The 23,472-nt window shown below is 48.9% G+C and overlaps 1 protein-coding gene across 1 annotated transcript in view; it reads left to right on the forward strand.

Annotated features, from left to right (window-relative positions):
* LOC124552274 (C3 and PZP-like alpha-2-macroglobulin domain-containing protein 8) overlaps positions 1-23,472 on the forward strand; it is an 842,473-nt gene that overhangs the window by 642,970 nt on the left and 176,031 nt on the right. Inside the window, exons 9-10 of the mRNA XM_047126553.1 lie at positions 9,346-9,463; positions 21,113-21,312. Coding sequence (XP_046982509.1) covers positions 9,346-9,463; positions 21,113-21,312 — 318 coding nt within the window. The remainder of the gene's footprint in view (positions 1-9,345; positions 9,464-21,112; positions 21,313-23,472) is intronic.

The following is a 23,472-nucleotide window of genomic DNA, read 5'->3' on the forward strand; positions in this document are numbered from 1 at the left end:
TCGGGGCCGGTTTTCCGTGCGCCACCCTATATTATTTCCCTGCGATCAGCCACACAAGGCTACGGTTGACTAAACGAGAGGTTCTGCAGAATCAGAGAAATTACTTCTAAAAGTGTGTAAGAATTCTGAAATGAATAAAAACTCTATACTCCAGGGGGGAGGCAAGTGCCCCCTCTTGGTGCCCTCCATCCTTCACTCACCTACACTACTAGTTTTCAGTTTTTCACAAGAACCATATACCAAGCACAAATGAACAGTGAACGACTAAAAATGAACGGTTCCATAAAAAGAACGATCAGCAGTGAACTACTTCCCAAGGATGAACGAGTTTACCCATCTCTATAATAGACGCGTAAAACTTCTCTTGCAATTTTCTCGGAATTGCCAGCGTAGAACACCTTATTAGTTGCACATTACGTTGTTTTTAATGGCCTACTGAAGGTGTACAACGTTGAAATAAATCCGTGATCCCAACATCCTAGCCTCCTCTCGTCAGTACGGACTTACGGCAAGCGTACCAACACGAACACGCTCGAGGTTTGTTCCCGCTAGACTGCCGATATAGAAACCAAATGGCAGTTATAACAGTTGAGGGGCATGAAAGGGAAGCAGTGGTTGGGAAGGGAGTGAGACAGGGTTGTAGCCTCTCCCCGGTGTTATTCAATCTGTATATTGAGCAAGCAGTGAAGGAAACTAAAGAAAAATTCGGAGTAGGTATTAAAATCCATGGGGAAGAAATAAAAACTTTGAGGTTCGCCGATGACATTGTAATTCTGTCAGAGACAGCAAAGGACTTGGAAGACCAGTTGAACAGAATGGACAGTGTCTTGAAAGGAGGATATAAGATGAACATCAACAAAAGCAAAACGAGGATAAGGGAATGTAGTTGAATTAAGTCGGGTGATGCTGAGGGTATTAGATTAGGAAATGAGACACTTAAAGTAGTAAAGGAGTTTTGCTATTTGGGGAGCAAAATAAGTGCTGATGGTGAAAGTAGAGAGGATGTAAAATGTAGAATGGCTATGACAAGGACAGCGCTTCTGAAGAAGAGAAATTTGTTAACATCGAGTATAGATTTAAGTGTCAGGAAGCCGTTTCCGAAAGAATTTGTATGGAGTGTAGCCATGTATGGAAGTGAAACATGGACGATAAATAGTTTGGACAAGAAGAGAATAGAAGCTTTCGAAAAGTGGTGCTACAGAAGAATGCTGAAGATAAGATGGGTAGATCACATAACTAACTAGGAGGTAATGAATAGGATTGGGGAGAAGAGACGTTTGTGGCACAACTTGATTAGAAGAAGGGATCGGTTGGAAGGACATGTTCTGAGGCATCGAGGGATCACCAGTTTAGTATTGGATGGTAGCGTGGAGGGTAAAAATCGTAGAGGGAGACCAAGAGATGAATATACTAAGCAGATTCAGATGGATGTAGGTTGCAGTAGGTACTGGGAGATGAAGAAGCTTGCACAGGATAGAGTATCATGGAGAGCTGCATCAAACCAGTCTCAGGACTGAAGACCAGAACAACAGCGACAACAGACTGCCGATGAGCTCTCCGCCCTCGCTCTAGCGCCCCCTGAGGAAAGCGAGATGCAGGAGTGATCGCAGCGCCCGCGGCGGGCCGCTCCACAGACACTCCGCGGCGGGGCGGGGTCGGTGCGACTCCTCCCTCGGCAAACAGCAGGCGGCGCTAACGAGGCGGTGGTGCGCCCCGGCACCAGCGGCGCCCCACACCCTCCGCCACGCACCGCCACTCGCAGTAGCCTCCGGCGCCCTTCCGACCCCCCTCTTCCTGCGTGTCCACGTGTCACCGAGACCACGGGTGCGAGACACGTGTACCAGGCCCTCCCCAAACACCGATTGCCTGCACTGAGCTTCAGCTGCCAGAAACTACACTACTGGCCATTAAACTCGCTACACCAAGAAGAAACGCAGATGATAAACGGGTATTTATTGCACAAATATGTTATCCTAGAAGTGACATGTCATTACATTTTCACGCAATTTGGGTGCATACATCCTGAGAAATCAGTACCCAGAACAACCAGCATGTAGAGGTACAGCTGTCCATGCAGCTTCAACACGATACCACAGTTCAGCAAGAGTAGTAACTGGCTTATTGTGACGAGCCAGTTGCTCGGCCACCATTGACCAGACATTTTCAGTTGGTGAGAGATCTGGAGAATGTGCTGACCAGGGCAGCAGTCGAACACTTTCTGTATCCAGAAATGCCCGTATAGGACCTGTAACATGCGGTCGTGCTTTATCCTGCTGAAATGGAGGGTTTCGCAGGGATCGAATTAAGGGTAGAGCCACTGGTCGTAACACATCTGAAATGTAACGTCGACTGTTCAAAGTGCCGTCAATGCGAATGACCGAGACGTGCAACCAATGGCACCCCCATTCCATCACGCCGGGTGACACGCCAGTATGGCGATGACGAATACACGCTCCCAATGTACGTTCACCGCGATGTCGCCAAACGCGGATGCCACCATCACGATGCTGTAAACAAAACCTGGATTCATCCGAAAAAATGACGTTTTGCCGGTCGTGCACCCAGGTTCGTCGCTGAGTACACCGTCGCAGGCGGTCCTGTGTGTGATGCAGCGTCAAGGGTAGCTGCAGCCATGGTCTCCGAGCTGATAGTCCATGCTGCTGCAAACGTCGTCGAACTGTTCGTGCAGATGGTTGTTGTCTTGCAAACGTCCCCATCTGTTGACTCAGGGGTCGAGACGTGGCTGCACGATCCGTTACAACCATGCGGATAAGATGCCTGTCATCTCGACTGCTGATGATACGAGGTCATTAGGATCCAGCACGGCGTTCCGTATTACCCTCCTGAACCCACCGATTCCATATTCTGCTAACAGTCATTGGATTTCGACCAACGCGAGTAGCAATGTCGCGATACGATAAACCGCAACCGCGATAAGCTACAATCCGACCTTTATCAAAGTCGGAAACGTGATGGTACGCATTTCTCCTCCTTACACGAGGCATCGCAACAACGTTTCACCAGGCAACGCTGGTCAACTGCTGTTTCTGTATGAGAAATCGGTTGGAAGCGTTCCCCATGTCAGCACGTTTTAGGTGTCGCCACCGGCGCCAACGTTGTGTGAATGCTCTGAAAAGCTAATCATTTGCATATCACAGCATCTTCTTCCTGTCGGTTAAATTTCGCGCCTGTAGCACGTCATCTTCGTGGTGTAGCAATTTTAATGGCTAGTAGTGTAAAACATTCTTTGATCGCAAATACAGTCATCTCTTTCGACCATTACTATCATGATGAGACTCATACGTCTCCTTAAACTTGCAGCTAACTACCATGACTGCCTTCGTCACGAGGTATAAAAAGTTTGAAGTTAATCCAAAGACTGAGCACAATTTGTTGCTCGACCACTGCCCTTTACGCAAGAAGTTATTTGGCTTGGCATCGAATGAAAGTGTTTTTGGAAGTTCTCCTGAGGCATATCGTGCCAAACTCTGTCCAACTGCTGTGTTAGATCGTCAATGTAGAGCTGGTTGGAGGGCCCTGAAGATAGTACTCGAAACCTTCTCAACTGTGATCCAACGACATTGCTGGCCAAGGTAGGGTTCGTCAAGCACGAAGACAAGCAGTAGAAACTCTCACTGTGCGCGGACTGGCATTATCTTGCTGAAATGTACGCCCAGGATGGCTCGCCATGAAGGGAAGCAAAACAGGGCGTAGAATATCGTCGAAGTACCGCTTTGCTCTAAGGATGCCGTGGATGGCAACTAAAGTGGTGCTGCAATCAAATGAAATAACCTCCCAGACCATCATTCCTGGTTCTCGGGTCAATATGACTGACGACACTCAGGTTGGTATGCCACCACTGTCTGTCTCCAGACACGTGTTTGCTGGTCATCGTGGCGCAGTTCGAAGCAGGACTCTTGATTGAAGACAATTACACTCCAATGAATGAGATTCCAGGCCGATCACTAGTCTGGAGAACCCTTGGACAGCATTGAGATAGCAGCCAGTGTGGCCGAGTGGTCCTAGGCGCTTCAGTCCAGAACCGCCCTGATGCTACAGTCGCAGGTTCAAATCCTGCCTCGGGGATGGATGTGTGTGACGTCCTTATGTTAGTTAGGTTTAAGTAGTTCTAAGTCTAGGGGACAGATGTTAAGCCCCATAGTGCTCAGAGCCCTTTGGAACATTTTTGAAGCATTGAGATACCAACCTGACTCTCGACCAGTACACAGCCCGACATTCGGGAGTGATGCTCTTGGGTGCCCTTTGGTTGTCAACTGTGGACCGCTTCAGCGCAGTGGTATGTCTACGATATTCTACACCCCATTTCATTGCCATTCATGGCAAGCCATCCTGGGCTTACATGTCGGCAAATTAATGCCGCCTGCACATGGTGAGAAATTATACTGTTGTCTTCGTGCTTGACAGATACTACTTTGGCCAGCCAGTTGGCCGGATCTCGACCCATTTGAGATAGTTTTGTGCATTATGGACAGAGCCCTCCAACCACCTTGAGATTTTGAAGACCTAACGCGCCAATTGGACAGAATTTGTCACGATATGCCTCCGGATAACGTCCAACAGCTCTGTCGACCAATGCCAAGCCGAATAGGCTAATTGTTTGCACGGGGGCCAGAGGTGGACATACACGTTATTAATTTGGTCAAGTTGTGAAGCCCTTTCTCTTGAATAAATCGTTGAGTGTCTCCGAAATGGTATTCGCTTGTTTGTCTGTGCATGCACATCACATCTGTCGATTTCCGTCCCAGTCGGATAATACCTTTTGTAGTGTCTTGCACCTTAAGGAAGCAAGGAAGAGGAAGTTGTTGTGGGTGGCAGGTATCTTCTTTCTACAATGCAAATGCACATTTGGGTTAATACAACTTGAATGGAGCCCATGTGTTGTGGTACAAGCTCATCAGTAGTAGTCCTCTTGCCAGCTGATGTTACGTCAATATTCACTGCTAGTTAAGTACAATTCTGGTGTAGGTAAACTTGCCCTGTTATAGGCGCCAATCTGGTCGCTATGTACTGTCGTAGCCTCAAACCCCCTCTGTGAGTAAACTGACAGACGCCAAACTCGATAACTGAGTGCTTGAGTGAGGCCCCCAGTCAGCAGCGGCGGCCTAAATACCTGCTGTCGAGAGGGCGTTGGTTGGTTCAAATGGCTCTGAGCACTATGGGACAACTGCTGAGGTCATTAGTCCCCTAGAACTTATAACTAGTTAAACCTAACTAACCTAAGGACACACAAACATCCATGCCCGAGGCAGGATTCGAACCTGCGACCGTAGTGGTCTTGCGGTTCCAGACTGCAGCACCTTTAACCACACGGCCACTTCGGCCGGCCAGAGGGCGTTGGTGGCGTATTGCTTGTGCGTGTGTCTCTGGCCTCTCTCGTGATAGGCACACTCGATCCAGCAACTACTAAATGATCTTCGCACTCCATCTTAGGCGAACGGTGTGCTGGCGACAGCTTACACCAGCACACCATTCTGCTTCATCGTTTTTTATAACTTTTTGTTTTCCTCAAAGCGTAAAGTGTATTACAATAAATCGTTGGAGACTGTCGGTCACATATATAAAACTGCTGAGGACAATATCCCTGAAAAACATCAGATATTTTACTGAATAAAATGTTCTTGGGTTTCCAACCGCTTCAGTTGCTTAAAACTACACGAGCTCTTGGCCAAGCACTCCTTGGCCATTGTCAAGTGTTATGACTGCCAGTGGGCTGGCCAGAAATACATCGGACAAACAGTGTGCACTGTGGAACAACACAGGAAAGAACATGAGAGGTGTTATCGTCTACGCTATCCAGAGAAATCTGCGTTAGCTGAGCATCCGTTAGAAAACGGTAACCACATAAAATTTGACGATACCTCTGTCGTGGCTCGCACTAACAGCTTCTGGGACAGTTTAATAAAGGAAACTATTGAAATAAAAATTACCGCAAACGCCCTGAATAGAGACGGTGGCTTGCAGCTCAGCGCTGCGTGGGATCCAGTGATCGCGCGGTTGAAGAGGGCACATCGAACGCCGACTCAAAACATGCCCATATTTGGCGATGTCACGGTCACCAGGTCACAGCTGGCAGCTAGCGTATATAAGGGCGCACCAACAACCCACTGGCAGTCATAACACTTGACAATGGCCAAGGAGTGCTTGGCCGAAAGTTCGCGTAGTTTTAAGCAATTGACGCGGTTGGAAACCCGAGAACATTTTGTTCAATGTTATCGTTGCGACACTCTGCATTCATACAGATATTTTACTGTTGCATCTGGACAGTGTAATGAGTTCCAGAAGCTTGTACACATTGAGTATCAAATCAGATTCCTGTCTAGGTTCAGGACATCCTGGCAGTACATCGCCAAGGTGTAAAAATAAGGTCAGGAATTGTAGTGTTGTAGAGCTGTTACCATTTTGTTCGCCATGCAGAATCCTTGCAGTCGACTTCTATAACACTGGTGGCACTCATGAGTAGCACCACGTTTTGCCTAGCTCTGTGCTGCATCAACCTGCTGACGAGGATCTGACTGTGATTGGGGTTTGTGACTGTGTTGCCGAGCTTACTGACCAGGCTAACCGTGTCCCTGACTGTGATTGGGGTTGCGAATGTGTTGCCGAACTCGCTGTCCAGCCTAACTGTGCCCCTGACTGTGATTGGGGTTTGCGAATGTGTTGTCGAGCTCGCTGACCAGCCTAACTTTGCCCCTGACTGTGATTGGGGTTTGCGACTGTGTTGCCGAACTCGCTGACCAGCCAAACTGGGCCCCTGACTGTGATTGGGGTTTGCGAGTGTGTTGCTGAGCTCGCTGACAAGCCTAACCATGGCCCTAACTGTGATTGGGGATTGCGACTGTGTTGCTGAGCTCGCTGACCAGCCAAACTGTGCGCCTGACTGTGATTGGGGTTTGCGAGTGTGTTGCCAAGCTCGCTGACCAGCCTAACCGTGCCCCTGACTGTGATTGGGGTTTGCGACTGTGTTGCCGAACTCGCTGACCAGCCAAACTGTGCCCCTGACTGTGATTAGGATTTGTGACTGTGTTGCCAAACTCGCTGACCAGCCTCACTGTGCCCCTGACTGTGATTGGGGTTTGCGACTGTGTTGCGGAGCTCGCTGACCTGCCTAACTGTGCCCCTGACTATGATTGGGGTTTGCGACTGTGTTGCCGAACTCGCTGACCAGCCAAACTGGGCCCCTGACTGTGATTGGGGTTTGCGAGTGTGTTGCCAAGCTCGCTGACCAGCCTAACCATGCCCCTGACTGTGATTGGGGTTTGCGACTGTGTTGCCGAACTTGCTGACCAGCCAAACTGTGCCCCTGACTGTGATTAGGATTTGTGACTGTGTTGCCAAACTCGCTGACCAGCCTAACTGTGCCCCTGACTGTGACTGGGGTTTCCGACTGTGTTGCGGAGCTCGCTGACCAGCCTAACTGTGCCCCTGACTATGATTGGGGTTTGCGACTGTGTTGCCGAGCTTGCTGACCAGCCTAACCGTGCCCCTGACTGTGACTGGGGTTTGCGACTGTGTTGCCGAGCTCGCTGACCAGCCTAACTGTGCCCCTGACTGTGATTGGGGTTTGTGACTGTGTTGCCGAGCTTGCTGACCAGCCAAACTGAGGCCCTGACTGTGATTGGGGTTTGCGACCGTGTTGCTGAGCTCGCTGACCAGCCTAACTGTGCCCCTGACTATGGGGTTTGCGACTGTGTTGCCGAGCTTGCTGACCAGCCTAACCGTGCCCCTGACTGTGACTGGGGTTTGCGACTGTGTTGCCGAGCTCGCTGACCAGCCTAACTGTGCCCGTGACTGTGATTGGGGTTTGCGAGTGTGTTGTCGAGCTCGCTGACCAGACTAACTGTGCCCCTGACTGTGATTGGGGTTTGCGAGTGTGTTGTCGAGCTCGCTGACCAGCCTAACTTTGCCGCTGACTGTGATTGGGGTTTGCGACTGTGTTGCCGAACTCGCTGACCAGCCAAACTGGGCCCCTGACTGTGATTGGGGTTTGCGAGTGTGTTGCTGAGCTCGCTGACAAGTATAACCATGCCCCTAACTGTGATTGGGGTTGCGACTGTGTTGCCGAGCTCGCTGACCAGCCAAACTGTGCGCCTGACTGTGATTGGGGTTTGCGAGTGTGTTGCCAAGCTCGCTGACCAGCCTAACCGTGCCCCTGACTGTGATTGGGGTTTGCGACTGTGTTGCCGAACTTGCTGACCAGCCAAACTGTGCCCCTGACTGTGATTAGGATTTGTGACTGTGTTGCCAAACTCGCTGACCAGCCTCACTGTGCCCCTGACTGTGACTGGCGTTTGCGTCTGTGTTGCGGAGCTCGCTGACCAGCCTAACTGTGCCCCTGACTATGATTGGGGTTTGCGACTGTGTTGCCGAGTTTGCTGACCAGCCTAACCGTGCCCCTGACTGTGACTGGGGTTTGCGACTGTGTTGCCGAGCTCGCTGACCAGCCTAACTGTGCCCCTGACTGTGATTGGGGTTTGCGACTGTGTTGCCGAGCTTGCTGACCAGCCAAACTGAGGCCCTGACTGTGATTGGGGTTTGCGACCGTGTTGCTGAGCTCGCTGACCAACCTAACTGTGCCCCTGACTATGGGGTTTGCGACTGTGTTGCCGAGCTTGCTGACCAGCCTAACCGTGCCCCTGACTGTGACTGGGGTTTGCGACTGTGTTGCCGAGCTCGCTGACCAGCCTAACTGTGCCCGTGACTGTGATTGGGGTTGCGAATGTGTTGCCGAACTCGCTGTCCAGCCTAACTGTGCCCCTGACTGTGATTGGGGTTTGCGAGTGTGTTGTCGAGCTCGCTGACCAGCCTAACTTTGCCCCTGACTGTGATTGGGGTTTGCGACTGTGTTGCCGAACTCGCTGACCAGCCAACTGGGCCCCTGACTGTGATTGGGGTTTGCGAGTGTGTTGCTGAGCTCGCTGACAAGCCTAACCGTGCCCCTGACTGTGATTGGGGTTTGCGACTGTGTTGCCGAACTCGCTGACCAGCCTAACCGTGCCCCTGACTGTGATTAGGATTTGCGACTGTGTTGCCAAACTCGCTGACCAGCCTCACTGTGCCCCTGACTGTGATTGGGGTTTGCGACTGTGTTGCGGAGCTCGCTGACCAGCCTAACTGTGCCCCTGACTATGATTGGGGTTTGCGACTGTGTTGCCGAGCTTGCTGACCAGCCTAACCTTGCCCCTGACTGTGACTGGGGTTTGCGACTGTGTTGCCGAGCTCGCTGACCAGCCTAACTGTGCCCGTGACTGTGATTGGTGTTTGCTACTGCGTTGCCGAGCTTGTTGACCAGCCTAACTGTGCCGCTGGGTGTCTTTGTGTCCGCAGCTTCGAGGTGCAGGCGGTAATGGCGCCCACCAGCCAGCTGCTCGTCTACTACGTCACCGAGGAGGGCGAGCCCGTCAGTGACGTCATCAGCTTCGATGTCAGCCTGCAGCACAGTGCCGTAAGTACATTGTACAGCTCCCCATTTCCTTGAATTGGTTGATTATTGTTTAAATGACTATGACCAATTACGAGGCGCGTTTTTTAAGTAAGGCCCGTTTTGTTGTACACACTAGTAGTTAGCGCGCATACCGCAACGAGCGCGTGCGTCGCATACCGGCATGCCTCGGGAACAGCTGCGCTCAGTTTCAGCTCTGTAGCTAACCCGTATAGTTCTGTTCTGTGCTTTCATAATGTTTAAGGCTATCAACTCGACCGCCGCGTGTGACGTTCGCTCAGTGATACGGTTTTTGTCAGCAAGGAACCCCTTCTGCTGCAGATTGGCGACGCGTATGGTGATATTATTAGGAGTGAAAGCAAAGTGCGTAAGTGGGTAGATGAATTCAAATATTGCCGTGAGAACGTCCATGCTGAGGACCGCTCCAGTCGCCCTTCTTTGACTACAGAAGATTTGGTGTTTCAGTTGAAGCGAGGATTCGTGAGAACAGGCGCTCCACAATAACGGGTCTCTCAAACGGATTTCCTGACGTGTCGAAATCAGTGGTTTACAACTTTGTTTCTGAACACCTAAAGTTTAGGAAACTGTGCCCCCGTTGGGTCCTGAAACTCCTAACAGAGGACCACAAATACCGAAGATTTGAGTGTGCGATGAAGTTCTTGACTCGGTATCACGAAGAATGTGACGGCTTGTTGAGTCAGATCGTAACTGGAGACGAAACATAGGTTTCGCATGTCACGCCTGAATTGAAGCAACAGAGCGTGCAATGGAGACACAACCGCTCGCCTGTAAAGGTGAAGGCCAAACAGACTCTGTCCCAGCGGAAAATCATAGCGTCGCAGTTTTGGGATAGGCACGGTGTTTTGTTGGTCGACTTCATGCAACGAGGAACCACTATCAATGCAGAAGCGTACTGCCAAACCCTGAGAAAGCTACGCAGAGCGATTCAAAACAAAAGACGTCGCATTCTGACAAAGGGAATTGTCCTTCTCCATGACAATGCAAGACCTCACACTGCAGGCCACACCCGCGATTTAGTGGACAGTTTCGGCTGGGAAGTTTTAGATCACCCACCCTACAGTCCTGATTCTGCGCCGAGCGATTACCATCTGTTCCCCCACCTCAAAAAAATGGTTCAAATGGCTCTGAGCACTATGGGACTCAACTTCCGAGGTCATAAGTCCCCTAGAGCTTAGAACTACTTAAACCTAACTAAGCTAAGGACATGACTCACATCCATGCCCGAGGCAGGATTCGAACCTGCGACCGTAGTGGTCGCGCGGTTCCAGACTGTAGCGCCTAGAACCGCTCGGCCACTCCGGCCGGCGCTCCTCCACCTCAAACACCACCTCAGTGGCAACCGTTACAATGATGACGACGACGTGAAAATGGCAGTGAACTCTTGGTTATCGGAGCAGGCATCAAGTTTTTATGAAGAGGGTATTTTAAAATTGGTTGAAAGGTATGATACGTGTTTCAACAAACTTGGCAACTACGTCGAAAAATAGAGTGAAGTATGTCCTTTCTGAAAATAAATTTCTTCAAATATCCTTTGGTTGTGTACGTATGTTCAAACGGACCTCATTTAAAAAACACGCCTCTTATTATTATTGTTCTCGTGTGAGAAACATACTTAAAACACAGTTTATACAATTGCTAACATATCCACACAATTTATGTAATATTTGATCAAAATTTGGCCACTTCCAGTGCATTTTCCACTGGCCAGTGAAAGTCATCTCCTGTGAAGATGGCTGGACGCAATCGACACGTGAGCATATTTCCAGAATGTGATTTTCACTCTGAAACTAAGTGTGCGCTGCTACGAAACTTCCTGGCAGATTAAAACTGTGTGCCGGACCGAGACTCGAACTCGGGACCTTTGCCTTTCGCTGGAGCACCTTCAATTCTGCCAGTACCTCGTCTCGTACCTTCCCAACTTCACAGAAGCTCTTCTGTGAAGCCGGCCGCGGTGGTCTAGCGGCTCTAGGCGCTCAGTCCGGAACCGCGCGACTGCTACGGTCGCAGGTTCGAATCCTGCCTCGGGCAAGGATGTGTGTGATGTCCTTAAGTTAGTTAGGTTTAAGTAGTTCTAAGTTCTAGGGGACTGATGACCTCAGATGTTAAGTCCCATAGTGCTCAGAGTCATTTTTTTCTTCTGTGAACCGCAATATCCTGTCTTCCAGGAGTGCTAGTTCTGCAAGGTTCGCAGAAGACCTGTGCGGTATGGAAGGGAGGGGACGAGGTACTGGCGGAATTTAAGCTCTGAGGACGGATCCTGAGTTGTGTTCGGATAACTCAGATGGTAGAGCACTTGCCCCCGAAAGACTAACATCCCGAGTTCGAGTCTCCATCTGGTACACAGTTTTAATCTGCCAGGAAGTTTCTTGTAAGCATATGTTGAACACGCAGTCAAAATGAGTTTTGTTTTCTTCAGTGTATTCCCATTTTGCCAGGTTAGCCCATGATCTGCCTTCCCAGATCGGCCAATTCTCATCATGACCAGGGGGTAAAGATTCTGGAAATATTTTCCAACCAGGAGGGTTGGATGTCTCTGCTCTCCATAGTTGCAGCCTGTCTTCAGAGGCTGTTAGTTTCTCCGATGTTCTGGGGACACTTTTCCTTGACTTTAGTCCTTGTAGTTAGGGTTGTTGCCCATGCATGGGACGCGTTTTTTACTGCTCCACTTTCGTTCTTTCCCTGGTTTCCACTACTTCTCACCGAACAGTACGTGGTGCAAGGTGGAAGAGCCATTCGACGGGAGTTAACTTCAAGCAGCCTGTTATAATTCTACATGTGTATTTTAACAAATAGCGCTGATATAATAGTATTTTATTCAGCTGTTTCTTATGCTTGTGACCTTATTTCGAAGCCATGGTAATTTTCAAGCTTTGTGCATCGCATATGGTTATCGCTGCTGCTGCCGAAACTACACTCCTGGAAATGGAAAAAAGAACACATTGACACCGGTGTGTCAGACCCACCATACTTGCTCCGGACACTGCGAGAGGGCTGTACAAGCAATGATCACACGCACGGCACAGCGGACACACCAGGAACCGCGGTGTTGGCCGTCGAATGGCGCTAGCTGCGCAGCATTTGTGCACCGCCGCCGTCAGTGTCAGCCAGTTTGCCGTGGCATACGGAGCTCCATCGCAGTCTTTAACACTGGTAGCATGCCGCGACAGCGTGGACGTGAACCGCATGTGCAGTTGACGGACTTTGAGCGAGGGCGTATAGCGGTCATGCGGGAGGCCGGGTGGACGTACCGCCGAATTGCTCAACACGTGGGGCGTGAGGTCTCCACAGTACATCGATGTTGTCGCCAGTGGTCGGCGGAAGGTGCACGTGCCCGTCGACCTGGGACCGGACCGCAGCGACGCACGGATGCACGCCAAGACCGTAGGATCCTACGCAGTGCCGTAGGGGACCGCGCCGCCACTTCCCAGCAAATTAGGGACACTGTTGCTCCTGGGGTATCGGCGAGGACCATTCGCAACCGTCTCCATGAAGCTGTGCTACGGTCCCGCACACCATTAGGCCGTCTTCCGCTCACGCCCCAACATCGTGCAGCCCGCCTCCAGTGGTGTCGCGACAGGCGTGAATGGAGGGACGAATGGAGACGTGTCGTCTTCAGCGTTGAGAGTCGCTTCTGCCTTGGTGCCAATGATGATCGTATGCGTGTTTAGCGCCGTGCAGGTGAGCGCCACAATCAGGACTGCATACGACCGAGGCACACAGGGCCAACACCCGGCATCATGGTGTGGGGAGCGATCTCCTACACTGGCCGTACACCACTGGTGATCGTCGAGGGGACACTGAATAGTGCACGGTACATCCAAACCGTCATCGAACCCATCGTTCTACCATTCCTAGACCGGCAAGGGAACTTGCTGTTCCAACAGGACAATGCACGTCCGCATGTATCCCGTGCCACCCAACGTGCTCTAGAAGGTGTAAGTCAACTACCCTGGCCAGCAAGATCTCCGGATCTGTCCCCCATTGAGCATGTTTGGGACTGGATGAAGAGTCGTCTCACGCGGTCTGCACGTCCAGCACGAACGCTGGTCCAACTGAGGCGCCAGGTGGAAATGGCATGGCAAGCCGTTCCACAGGACTACATCCAGCATCTCTACGATCGTCTCCATGGGAGAATAGCAGCCTGCATTGCTGCGAAAGGTGGATATACACTGTACTAGTGCCGACATTGTGCATGCTCTGTTGCCTGTGTCTATGTGCCTGTGGTTCTGTCAGTGTGATCATGTGATGTATCTGACCCCAGGAATGTGTCAATAAAGTTTCCCCTTCCTGGGACAATGAATTCACGGTGTTCTTATTTCAATTTCCAGGAGTGTATTCACTTATAACTTTGTGGAGCTTTATTAATCTGCAGTTGCCAAGCGCTATTTTTGAGAGGTTTGATTCTTTTTCACGAAGCTGTCAGTGTCGAAAACGAATCAAACACCTCAAAAATAGTAGCTGCAGATTAATAAAGCTCCACCAACTTAGTAACATGTAATAAACGGCGATAGCGCCAGCAATAACACCGTGCGAAGCACATAGCCTGAAAATGACCATGGAGTCGAAATTAGTGCCTATCCATAGAAGAACTGAATAAAATACTGTTGCAACAGCGTTACTGGTTAAAATTATTTAATGTCTTTACAAGAGACGTACAACGCTGCAGGCGCAGGGTAAATAAAAAAGCAATAGTTAATTATTCATGGGCGTTAACGACCATAGAAGGTGAACTATACCATCCTGACAACGAATAACGAACACGAAGCTGATTGTAACATAATTAATCCCCCCTCTGGGAAATGTAAATGAAATATTTTCGTACAATAAAATTATGTTTGAAGGATGAATCGTTTGCTAAGTTACCAACCAACTTCCCAATAACTCCATTTCGTTGTTGTGAATGGCTAGCTGTAAAATAATATAAAGAAGTCCTTCAGAATCTCACATACAAGAGATTAAGGTGACAACGAAAATAGAAACACTCATGGTTAGTAGATGCCGATTTACCATGCCTACCACTCGCGAAAGAGAGTTTTCTACCACTCACTTACTAGAGTGGCACAGACAATAACCTATCGATGTGCTATTTCCTACCTACCACCTACTGGAACTGTTCCAGTCAGTCACTACAGTAGCAGACAAATAGCCTACCGTACAGTCATCTCCCTCTATAGCAACTTGTCTATAAATTGTCCAATGACATCTCAGACATGTAACGTTGGTAACTATAAGATAACCGAAATAAACATTCACCAGTACATAGCAGCCCCCCACCCCCCTCCTTTTTTTTTTTTTTTTTTTTTTTTTTTTTTTTTTTTTTTTTTTTTTTTTTTTGCCTCATCGGTCTTCTGACTGGTTTGACGCAGCCCGCCAGGAATTCCTCTGCTGTGCCAACCTCTTCATCTCAGAGTAGCAGCTGCAACCTACGTCCTCAATTATTTGCTGGATGTATGCCAGCCTCTGTCTTCCTCTACAGTTTTTGCCCTCTACAGCTCCCTCTAGTACCGTGGAAGTCATTTCCTAATGTCTTAATAAATGTCCTATCACCCTGTCCCTTTCTCCTTGTCGGTGTTTTTCACATATCCCTTTTGTCTCCGATTCTGCGCAGAACCTCCTCATTCCTTTCCTTATCAGTCCACCTAATTTTCTACATTCGTCTGTAGCACCACATCTCAAATGCTTCGATTCTCTTCTGTTCTGGTTTTTCCACAGTTTATGTTTCACTACCACACAACACTGTGATCCAAACGTACATTCTCAGAAAATTCTTTATATAATTAAGATCTGTGTTTATTACTAGTAGACTTCTCTTCGCCAGAAATGCCCTTTTTGCGATTGCTAGTCTGCTTTGGACGTCGTCGTTTCTCCGTCCGTCATTGGTTATTTTGCTGCCCATATAGTAGAATTCCTTAATTTCATCTACTTCGTGACCATCAATCCTGATGTTAAGTTCCTCGCTGTTCTCATTTCTACTACTTCTCGTTACTTTCGTCTTTCTTCGATTTACTCCCAGTCCATATACTGTACTCATTAGACTGTTCATTCCATTCAGCAGATCATGTAATTCGTCTTCACTTTCACTCAGGACGGTAATGACATCAGCGAATCGTATCATTGATATCCTTTCACCTTGAATTTTCCCTGAAAAGGACCGCAGCAAATCATTCGAAACGTTCAAAAATTAGCTGCTTTACTGTTTTACAATTATGTGGCCTAATACCCAGAATTGTTTTGTTCAAAATGTTTTAAGACGTAATATTCATTCAGAATAATTATCAATGAGTACACGTCTCTGTTTTACAAACTTGATGTAAAATCACATGCTACCAATTTCTGCAGATATTGTTAACGTACGAGGGTCGTTCAATTAGTAACGCCCCATACTTTTTGTTTCAGTACGTATTTATCAATAAGAGTCAGAATTTGGTCACAGTAAACACCAAAATGTCCATGTCCTATTTTTCTAGGTAGTCTCCATGTCGGTCTATGACCGTACGCCAACGTCGTTGAAGAGCGTGTATTCCCTGCTGGTAGAAGCTCTTGTCCTGTAGGCGTAGCCATGTTCTCACTGCATGACTGACACTCTCGTCATTTCAAAGTGTGTTCCCCGTAGAGAATCTTTAAGCGCCCCAAAGATATGGAAGTCCGAGGGTGACAGGTCTGGACCGTAGGGAGGTGATGATATCACACCCGATTCGGAGATGTGTTCCCGCGTTCTCAGACTTGTGCGTGGGCGTGCGTTATCGTGTTGGAGCAAGATTTCTGCAGGATTATTGTCCGATCGAACACCTCGGAAACTGTTCTCGAGTTTATTCATAGTCTTCACGTATGTCTCTGAAATGATGGTTGACACTCTTCAAATCACACCCACGAGAATGACGCCATCACAACCCCAGAACTGTCACTGTGACTTTTCCAGCTTTGAATTTCCTGTTTTGTGGTCAATGGAAATGAGAGTTTGGCGTCATTGGCAGGGAGGCCCCTTATGGGGCAGGTCCGGCCGCCTTGGTGCAGGTCTTATAACATTCGACGCCACATTGGGCGACATGCGCTCCAGATGGGGATGAAATAATGATGAAGGCAACACAATGCACAGTCCCTGATTCCCAGCTGGGAATCGAACCTGGGCCCGTAGGACGGCAATCCGTCACGTTTTACCACTCAGCTATCGGGGTGGACCTCTTTTGTGGCGAATAAGGACTGCCTTTTTGTTTCTGGAGCCAAGTGATGCACCCAGCTTTCGTCTTCCGCAACGATCCGCGACAGAAAGTCCTGTCTCTCGGTCTCAAAACGCTCCACCAATTCAAATGAAATGACTTTTCTTTGAACCCTGTGGTCCGCTGTGAGCATTCGTGGAACCTATCGCCAGCACCTCTTTGAATATCCGAGAGTCTCGATCATTGCAGACGCACTTCCAATGCTGACCGACAACTGCAGAGCCAATTGTGGAATTGTGATGCGCCGCTAGGCACGAATAATGGCATCCGCACGATTCAGCACGCCTGGAGCAGTGGCTGTGACAGGACGTCCCGAGCGTGGCTGATCGTGGAGCTCTGTTTCTGCATTTCCTCAGGCTGTGACTTTCTTTACCCGTCACCCGACTGTACTCCTATCAACTGCAGTATCGCCATACACTGCACACAAACGTTTATGGATGTTCACCACAGTTTCTTTTTGCACACAACAATTCAATAACAGCAGGCTGCTTGTAACGTGAGTCGCATGTAGACGCCATTTTGACGCTGTACTACGGCTCTGCCATCTACCAGAACGGTTCGTAACCGCACCGGCGCACAGAACAAACACCAAATTAGATTAGATTAACACTTGTTCCATAGATCATGAATACGACATTTCGTAATGATGTGGAACGTGTCAGGTTAATAAAAGGTGTCTATACAAGTTATTACATTACAGAAAATATTACGTGACACTAAATATTTTTTTTTTTTTTTGTCGGGTTTGGGGAAATTACCCACTTACTATATCCAGAAACTCATCTAATGAGTAGAAGGAGTTGCCATTAAGAAATTCTTTTAATTTCCTTTTAAAGGCTATATGGCTATCTGTCAGACTTTTGATGCTATTAGGTAAGTGACCAAAGACTTTTGTGGCAGCATAATTTACCCCTTTCTCAACCAAAGTTAGATTCGACCTTGCGTAGTGAAGATCATCCTTTCTCCTAGTGTTGTAGCCATGTACACTGCTATTACTTTTGAATTCGTTCGGATTGTTAGTAACAAATTTCGTAAGTGAATATATACACTCCTGGAAATTGAAATAAGAACACCGTGAATTCATTGTCCCAGGAAGGGGAAACTTTATTGACACATTCCTGGGGTTAGATACATCACATGATCACACTGACAGAACCACAGGCACATAGACACAGGCAACAGAGCATGCACAATGTCGGCACTAGTACAGTGTATATCCACCTTTCGCAGCAATGCAGGCTGCTATTCTCCCATGGAGACGATCGTAGAGATGCTGATGTAGTCCTGTGGAACGGCTTGCCATGCCATTTCCACCTGGCGCCTCAGTTGGACCAGCGTTCGTGCTGGTCGTGCAGACCGCGTGAGACGACGCTTCATCCAGTCCCAAACATGCTCAATGGGGGACAGATCCGGAGATCTTGCTGGCCAGAGTAGTTGACTTACACCTTCTAGAGCACGTTGGGTGGCACGGGATACATGCGGACGTGCATTGTCCTGTTGGAACAGCAAGTTCCCTTGCCGGTCTAGGAATGGTAGAACGATGGGTTCGATGACGGTTTGGATGTACCGTGCACTATTCAGTGTCCCCTCGACGATCACCAGTGGTGTACGGCCAGTGTAGGGGATCGCTCCCCACACCATGATGCCGGGTGTTGGCCCTGTGTGCCACGGTCGTATGCAGTCCTGATTGTGGCGCTCACCTGCACGGCGCCAAACACGCATACGACCATCATTGGCACCAAGGCAGAAGCGACTCTCAACGCTGAAGACGACACGTCTCCATTCGTCCCTCCATTCACGCCTGTCGCGACACCACTGGAGGCGGGCTGCACGATGTTGGGGCGTGAGCGGAAGACGGCCTAACGGTGTGCGGGACCGTAGCACAGCTTCATGGAGACGGTTGCGAATGGTCCTCGCCGATACCCCAGGAGCAACAGTGTCCCTAATTTGCTGGGAAGTGGTGGTGCGGTCCCCTACGGCACTGCGTAGGATCCTACGGTCTTGGCGTGCATCCGTGCGTCGCTGCGGTCCGGTCCCAGGTCGACGGGCACGTGCACCTTCCGCCGACCACTGGCGACAACATCGATGTACTGTGGAGACCTCACGCCCCATGTGTCGAGCAATTCGGCGCTACGTCCACCCGGCCTCCCGCATGCCCACTATACGCCCTCGCTCAAAGTCCGTCAACTGCACATACGGTTCACGTCCACGCTGTCGCGGCATGCTACCAGTGTTAAAGACTGCGATGGAGCTCCGTATGCCACGGCAAACTGGCTGACACTGACGGCGGCGGTGCGCAAATGCTGCGCAGCTAGCGCCATTCGACGGCCAACACCGCGGTTCCTGGTGTGTCCGCTGTGCCGTGCGTGTGATCATTGCTTGTACAGCCCTCTCGCAGTGTCCGGAGCAAGTATGGTGGGTCTGACACACCGGTGTCAATGTGTTCTTTTTTCCATTTCCAGGAGTGTATATTGTGAGGCTACAGTGAAGATCTCTAGCTCTTTAAATAAGTGTCTGCAGAATGATCTTGGATGAGCTCCAGAAATTATTTTGATTACACGCTTTTGTGCGATGAACACTCTTTTACTCAATGATGAGTTACCCCAGAATATGATGCCATACGAAAGCAGAGAATGAAAATAGGCGTGGTAAGCTAGTTTACTGAGATGTATACCGCCAAAATTTGCAAATGACCCTAATAGCATAAGTAGCTGAACTCAAAACGTTTCAGCAGATCTTCTGTGTCTTTTTTCCAATTCAACCCTTCATCAGTCCATACAACCAGAAATTTTGAATATTCTACCTTAGCTACCGATTTCTGATAAAAGAGTGTATTTATAAATGGTGTCATACCATTTACTGTGTGTAACTGTATATACTGTGTTTTGTCAAAGTTTAATGAGAGCCCATTTGCAGAGAACCACTTGATGATTTTCTGAAAAACATCGTTTACAATTTCACATTTCCTGTCAGTTGGGTGTGATAGCTATACTTCTATCATCGGCAAAAAGTACCAGCTTTGCATCTTCGTGAATATATAATGGCAAGTCACTGATATATATTAAGAACAGCAGAGGACCCAAGACCAAACCTTGCGGCACCCCATTCTTGATTGTTCCCCAGTTTGAGAACACACCAGTTTTTTTGCATATTATGTGAAGTGCTTATTTCAACTTTCTGTACTCTTCCAGTTAGGTATGATTTAAACCATTTGAGTGCTGTCCCATTCACACCAAAGTACCTGAGCTTATCTAGAAGTATTCCATGATTTACACAATCAAAAGCCTTTGATAGATCACAGAAAATCCCAACAGGTGACTTCCGGTTACTCAGAGCATTTAATATTTCATTAGTGAAAGTATATATAGCATTTTCCGTTGCCTAACCAAACTGACATTTTGTTAAAATTTTATTTTTACAGAGGTGTGAAGCAACTCTACAGTACATTAATTTTTCAAGAATTTTGGATGAGGCAGTCAGAGGAGAGATTGGGCGGTGGTTGTTGACATCAGACGTATCCCCTTTTTTATGCAGTGGTTTAACAATGGCATACTTCAGTCTATCTGGGAAAATACCCTGCTTCAGAGAGCTATTAGATATGTGGCTAAGAATCCCACTTATCTCTTGCGAACAAGCTTTCATTATCAAATGTGAAGCACCAACAACGACGTTTGTCTGTGTATAGTAATGCCTGTTTAATAAAATGTGAGACATTACTTATTGATAACACTCGTACATGTCCAGTGAATAGGAACGTCCTATTGCTAGTTGTTTTGGTTGGCAGGAGAGCCAACACCGTGTTATTAGAGGAGGCCGAAAGGCACGCGTTTTAGCTCACGTAGGCTGGCGTGAGGTCTGGAACAGGACAAGGAAATTAGAATTTAGAAAAACGGACGTGTCTGGTGGAATACTTAACTTTAATCCGTTAATGAAGAACGTCGGTCTTGACGGTACATGATTCACAGTATCAATAGTAACTGATAATGGCGCCTTGCTAGGTCGTAGCAAATGACGTAGCTGAAGGCTATGCTAAACTATCGTCTCGGCAAATGAGCGTATTTTGTCAGTGAACCATCGCTAGCAAAGTCGGTTGTACCACTGGGGCGAGTGCTGGGAAGTCTCTCTAGACCTGCCCTGTGGCGGCGCTCGGTCTGCAATCACTGGCAGTGGCGACACGCGGGTCCGATGTATACTAACGGACCGCGGCCGATTTAAAGGCTACCACCCAGCAAGTGTGGTGTCTGGCGGTGACACCACACTAGTCGTTTAAGATATTGTGTTTTTTCTGAACTTGGGGGTACGTTCTAGTGTCCCCACGTGCAGGGCCCCTGTACTATCAAGTTGACGTGTTGTAGGTGTCGGTGTTGAGAGCAGTTTTCCAGCAGGTAATGTGTCTACTGTGCTGTGTCCACAGGTGTCGGTGAGCACGGAGGAGCGAGACTTCTGGCTACCTGGACAGCGCCTGGAGCTCCGCGTCACGGCTGAGCCCAACTCGCTGGTGTGCGTAGTGGGGGGCCGGCCGGATATGGCGGGGGCGGCGGGGGCGGCGGAGGCGGTGGCGACGGCACCGCCAGGGGCGGCTTTGGGGACGGCGGCCGCCCCCGCTGAGGACAGGTGAGCCGGCAGCGCCGCGCTGTCACACAGTACGCTGTACACTCAAGAAAAAATGAAACTACACTACTGGCCATTAAAATTGCTACACCAAGAAGAAATGCAGATGATAAACGGGTATTCACCGGACAAATATATTATACTAGAACTGACATGTGATTACATTCTCACGCAATTTGGGGTGCATAGATCCTCAAAAATCAGTACCCAGAACAACCACCTCTGGCCGTAATAACGGCTTTGATACGCCTGGGCATTAAGTCAAACAGAGCTCGGATGGCGTGGCAGGTACACCGTCCATGCAGCTTCAACACGATACCACAGTTCATCAAGAGTAGTGACTGGCGTATTGTGATGAGCCAGTTGCTCGGCCACCATTGACCAGACGTTTTCAGTTGTTGAGAGATCTGGAGAATGTGCTGGCCAGGGCAGCAGTCGAACATTTTCTGTATCCAGAAAGGCCCGTACAGGGCCTGCAATATGCGGTCGTGCATTATCCTGCTGAAATGTAGGGTTTCGCAGGGATCCAATGAAGGATAGAGCACGGGTCGAAACACATCTGAAATGTAACGTCCACTGTTCAAAGTGTCGTCAGTGCGAACAAGAGGTGACAGAGACGTGTAACCAATGGCACCCCATACCATCACGCCGGGTAATACGCTAGTATGGCGATTGCGAACACGCTTCCAATGTGTGTTCACCTTTATGTCGCCAAACACGGATACGACCATCATGACGCTGTAAAAAGAACCTGGATTCGCCCGAAAAAATGACGTTTTGTCATTCGTGCACCCAGGTTCGTCGTCGAGTACACCATCGCAGGCGATCCTGTCTGTGATGCAGCGTCAAGGGTAACCGCAGCCATGGTCTCCGAGCTTACAGTCCATGCTGCTGCAAACGTCGTCGAACTGTTCGTGCAGTTGGTTGTTGTCTTGCAGACGTCCCCATCTGTTGACTCAGGGATTGAGACGTGGCTGCACGATCCGTTACAGCCATGCGGATAAGATGCCTCTCATCTCGACTGCTAGTCATACGAGACCATTGGGATCCAGCACGGCGTTCCGTATTACCCTCCTGAACCCACCGATTCCATATTCTGCTAACAGTCATTGGATCTCGACCAACGCGATCAGCAATGTCGCTATATGATAAACCGCAATCGCGATAGGCTACAATCTGACCTTTATCAATGTAGGAATCGTGATGCTACGCATTTCTGCTCCTTACACAAGACATCACAACAATGTTCCACCAGGCAACGGGGGTCAACTGCTGTTTGTGTATGAGAAATCGGTTGGATACTTTCCTCATGTCAGAACGTTGTAGGTGTCGCCACCGGCACCAACCTTGTGTGAATACTCTGAAACGCTAATCATTTGCATATCACAGCATCTTCTTCCTGTCAGTTAATTTTCGCGTCTGTAGCACGTCATCTTCCTGGTGTAGCAATTTTAATGGCCAGTAGTGTAGTAATACAGAGATGTGTAAACAGGCAAAATTCGGCGTTGTGGTCGGCAACGTCTATACAAGACAAGAAGTGTCTGCCGCAGTTGTTAGATCGGTTACTCCTACTTCAATGGCAGGTTATCAAGATTTAGGTAAGTTTGTAAGTGGTTTTATAGTCGGCGCACGAGCGATGGGACACAGCATGAAATGGCGATTTTCCCGCATGCCCATTTCACGAGTGTTCCGTCAATATCAGGAATCCGGTTAAACATCAGATCTCCTACACCGCTGCGGCCGGAAAGATATCCTGCAAGAACGGTACCAATGACGACTGAAGAGAATCGTTCAACGTGACAGAGTGGAATCCTTCTGCAAATTGCTGCAGATTTCAATGCTGGGCCATCAACAAGTGTCAGCGTACGATCATTCAACAAAACTTCATTGATACGGGCTTTCGAAGCCGAAAGCCCATTCGTGCACTGCACGAGACGAAGCTTTACGCCTCGCCTGGCCTCGTAAACACCGACATTGGACTCTTGATGCCGGTTTCAGCTTGTACCAAGCAGATGGACACGAACGGGTACAAAGACGACCTCATGAATCGATGGATGCTGCATAACAGCAGGGGACTGTTCAAGCTAGTGGAGGCTCTGTAATGGTGTGGGGCGTGTGCAGTTGGAATGATTCAGGATTCCTGATAGGTACGACTCTGATAAG

This window comes from Schistocerca americana, chromosome 10 (assembly GCF_021461395.2).
Source record: "Schistocerca americana isolate TAMUIC-IGC-003095 chromosome 10, iqSchAmer2.1, whole genome shotgun sequence".
NCBI lineage: Eukaryota > Metazoa > Arthropoda > Insecta > Orthoptera > Acrididae > Schistocerca > Schistocerca americana.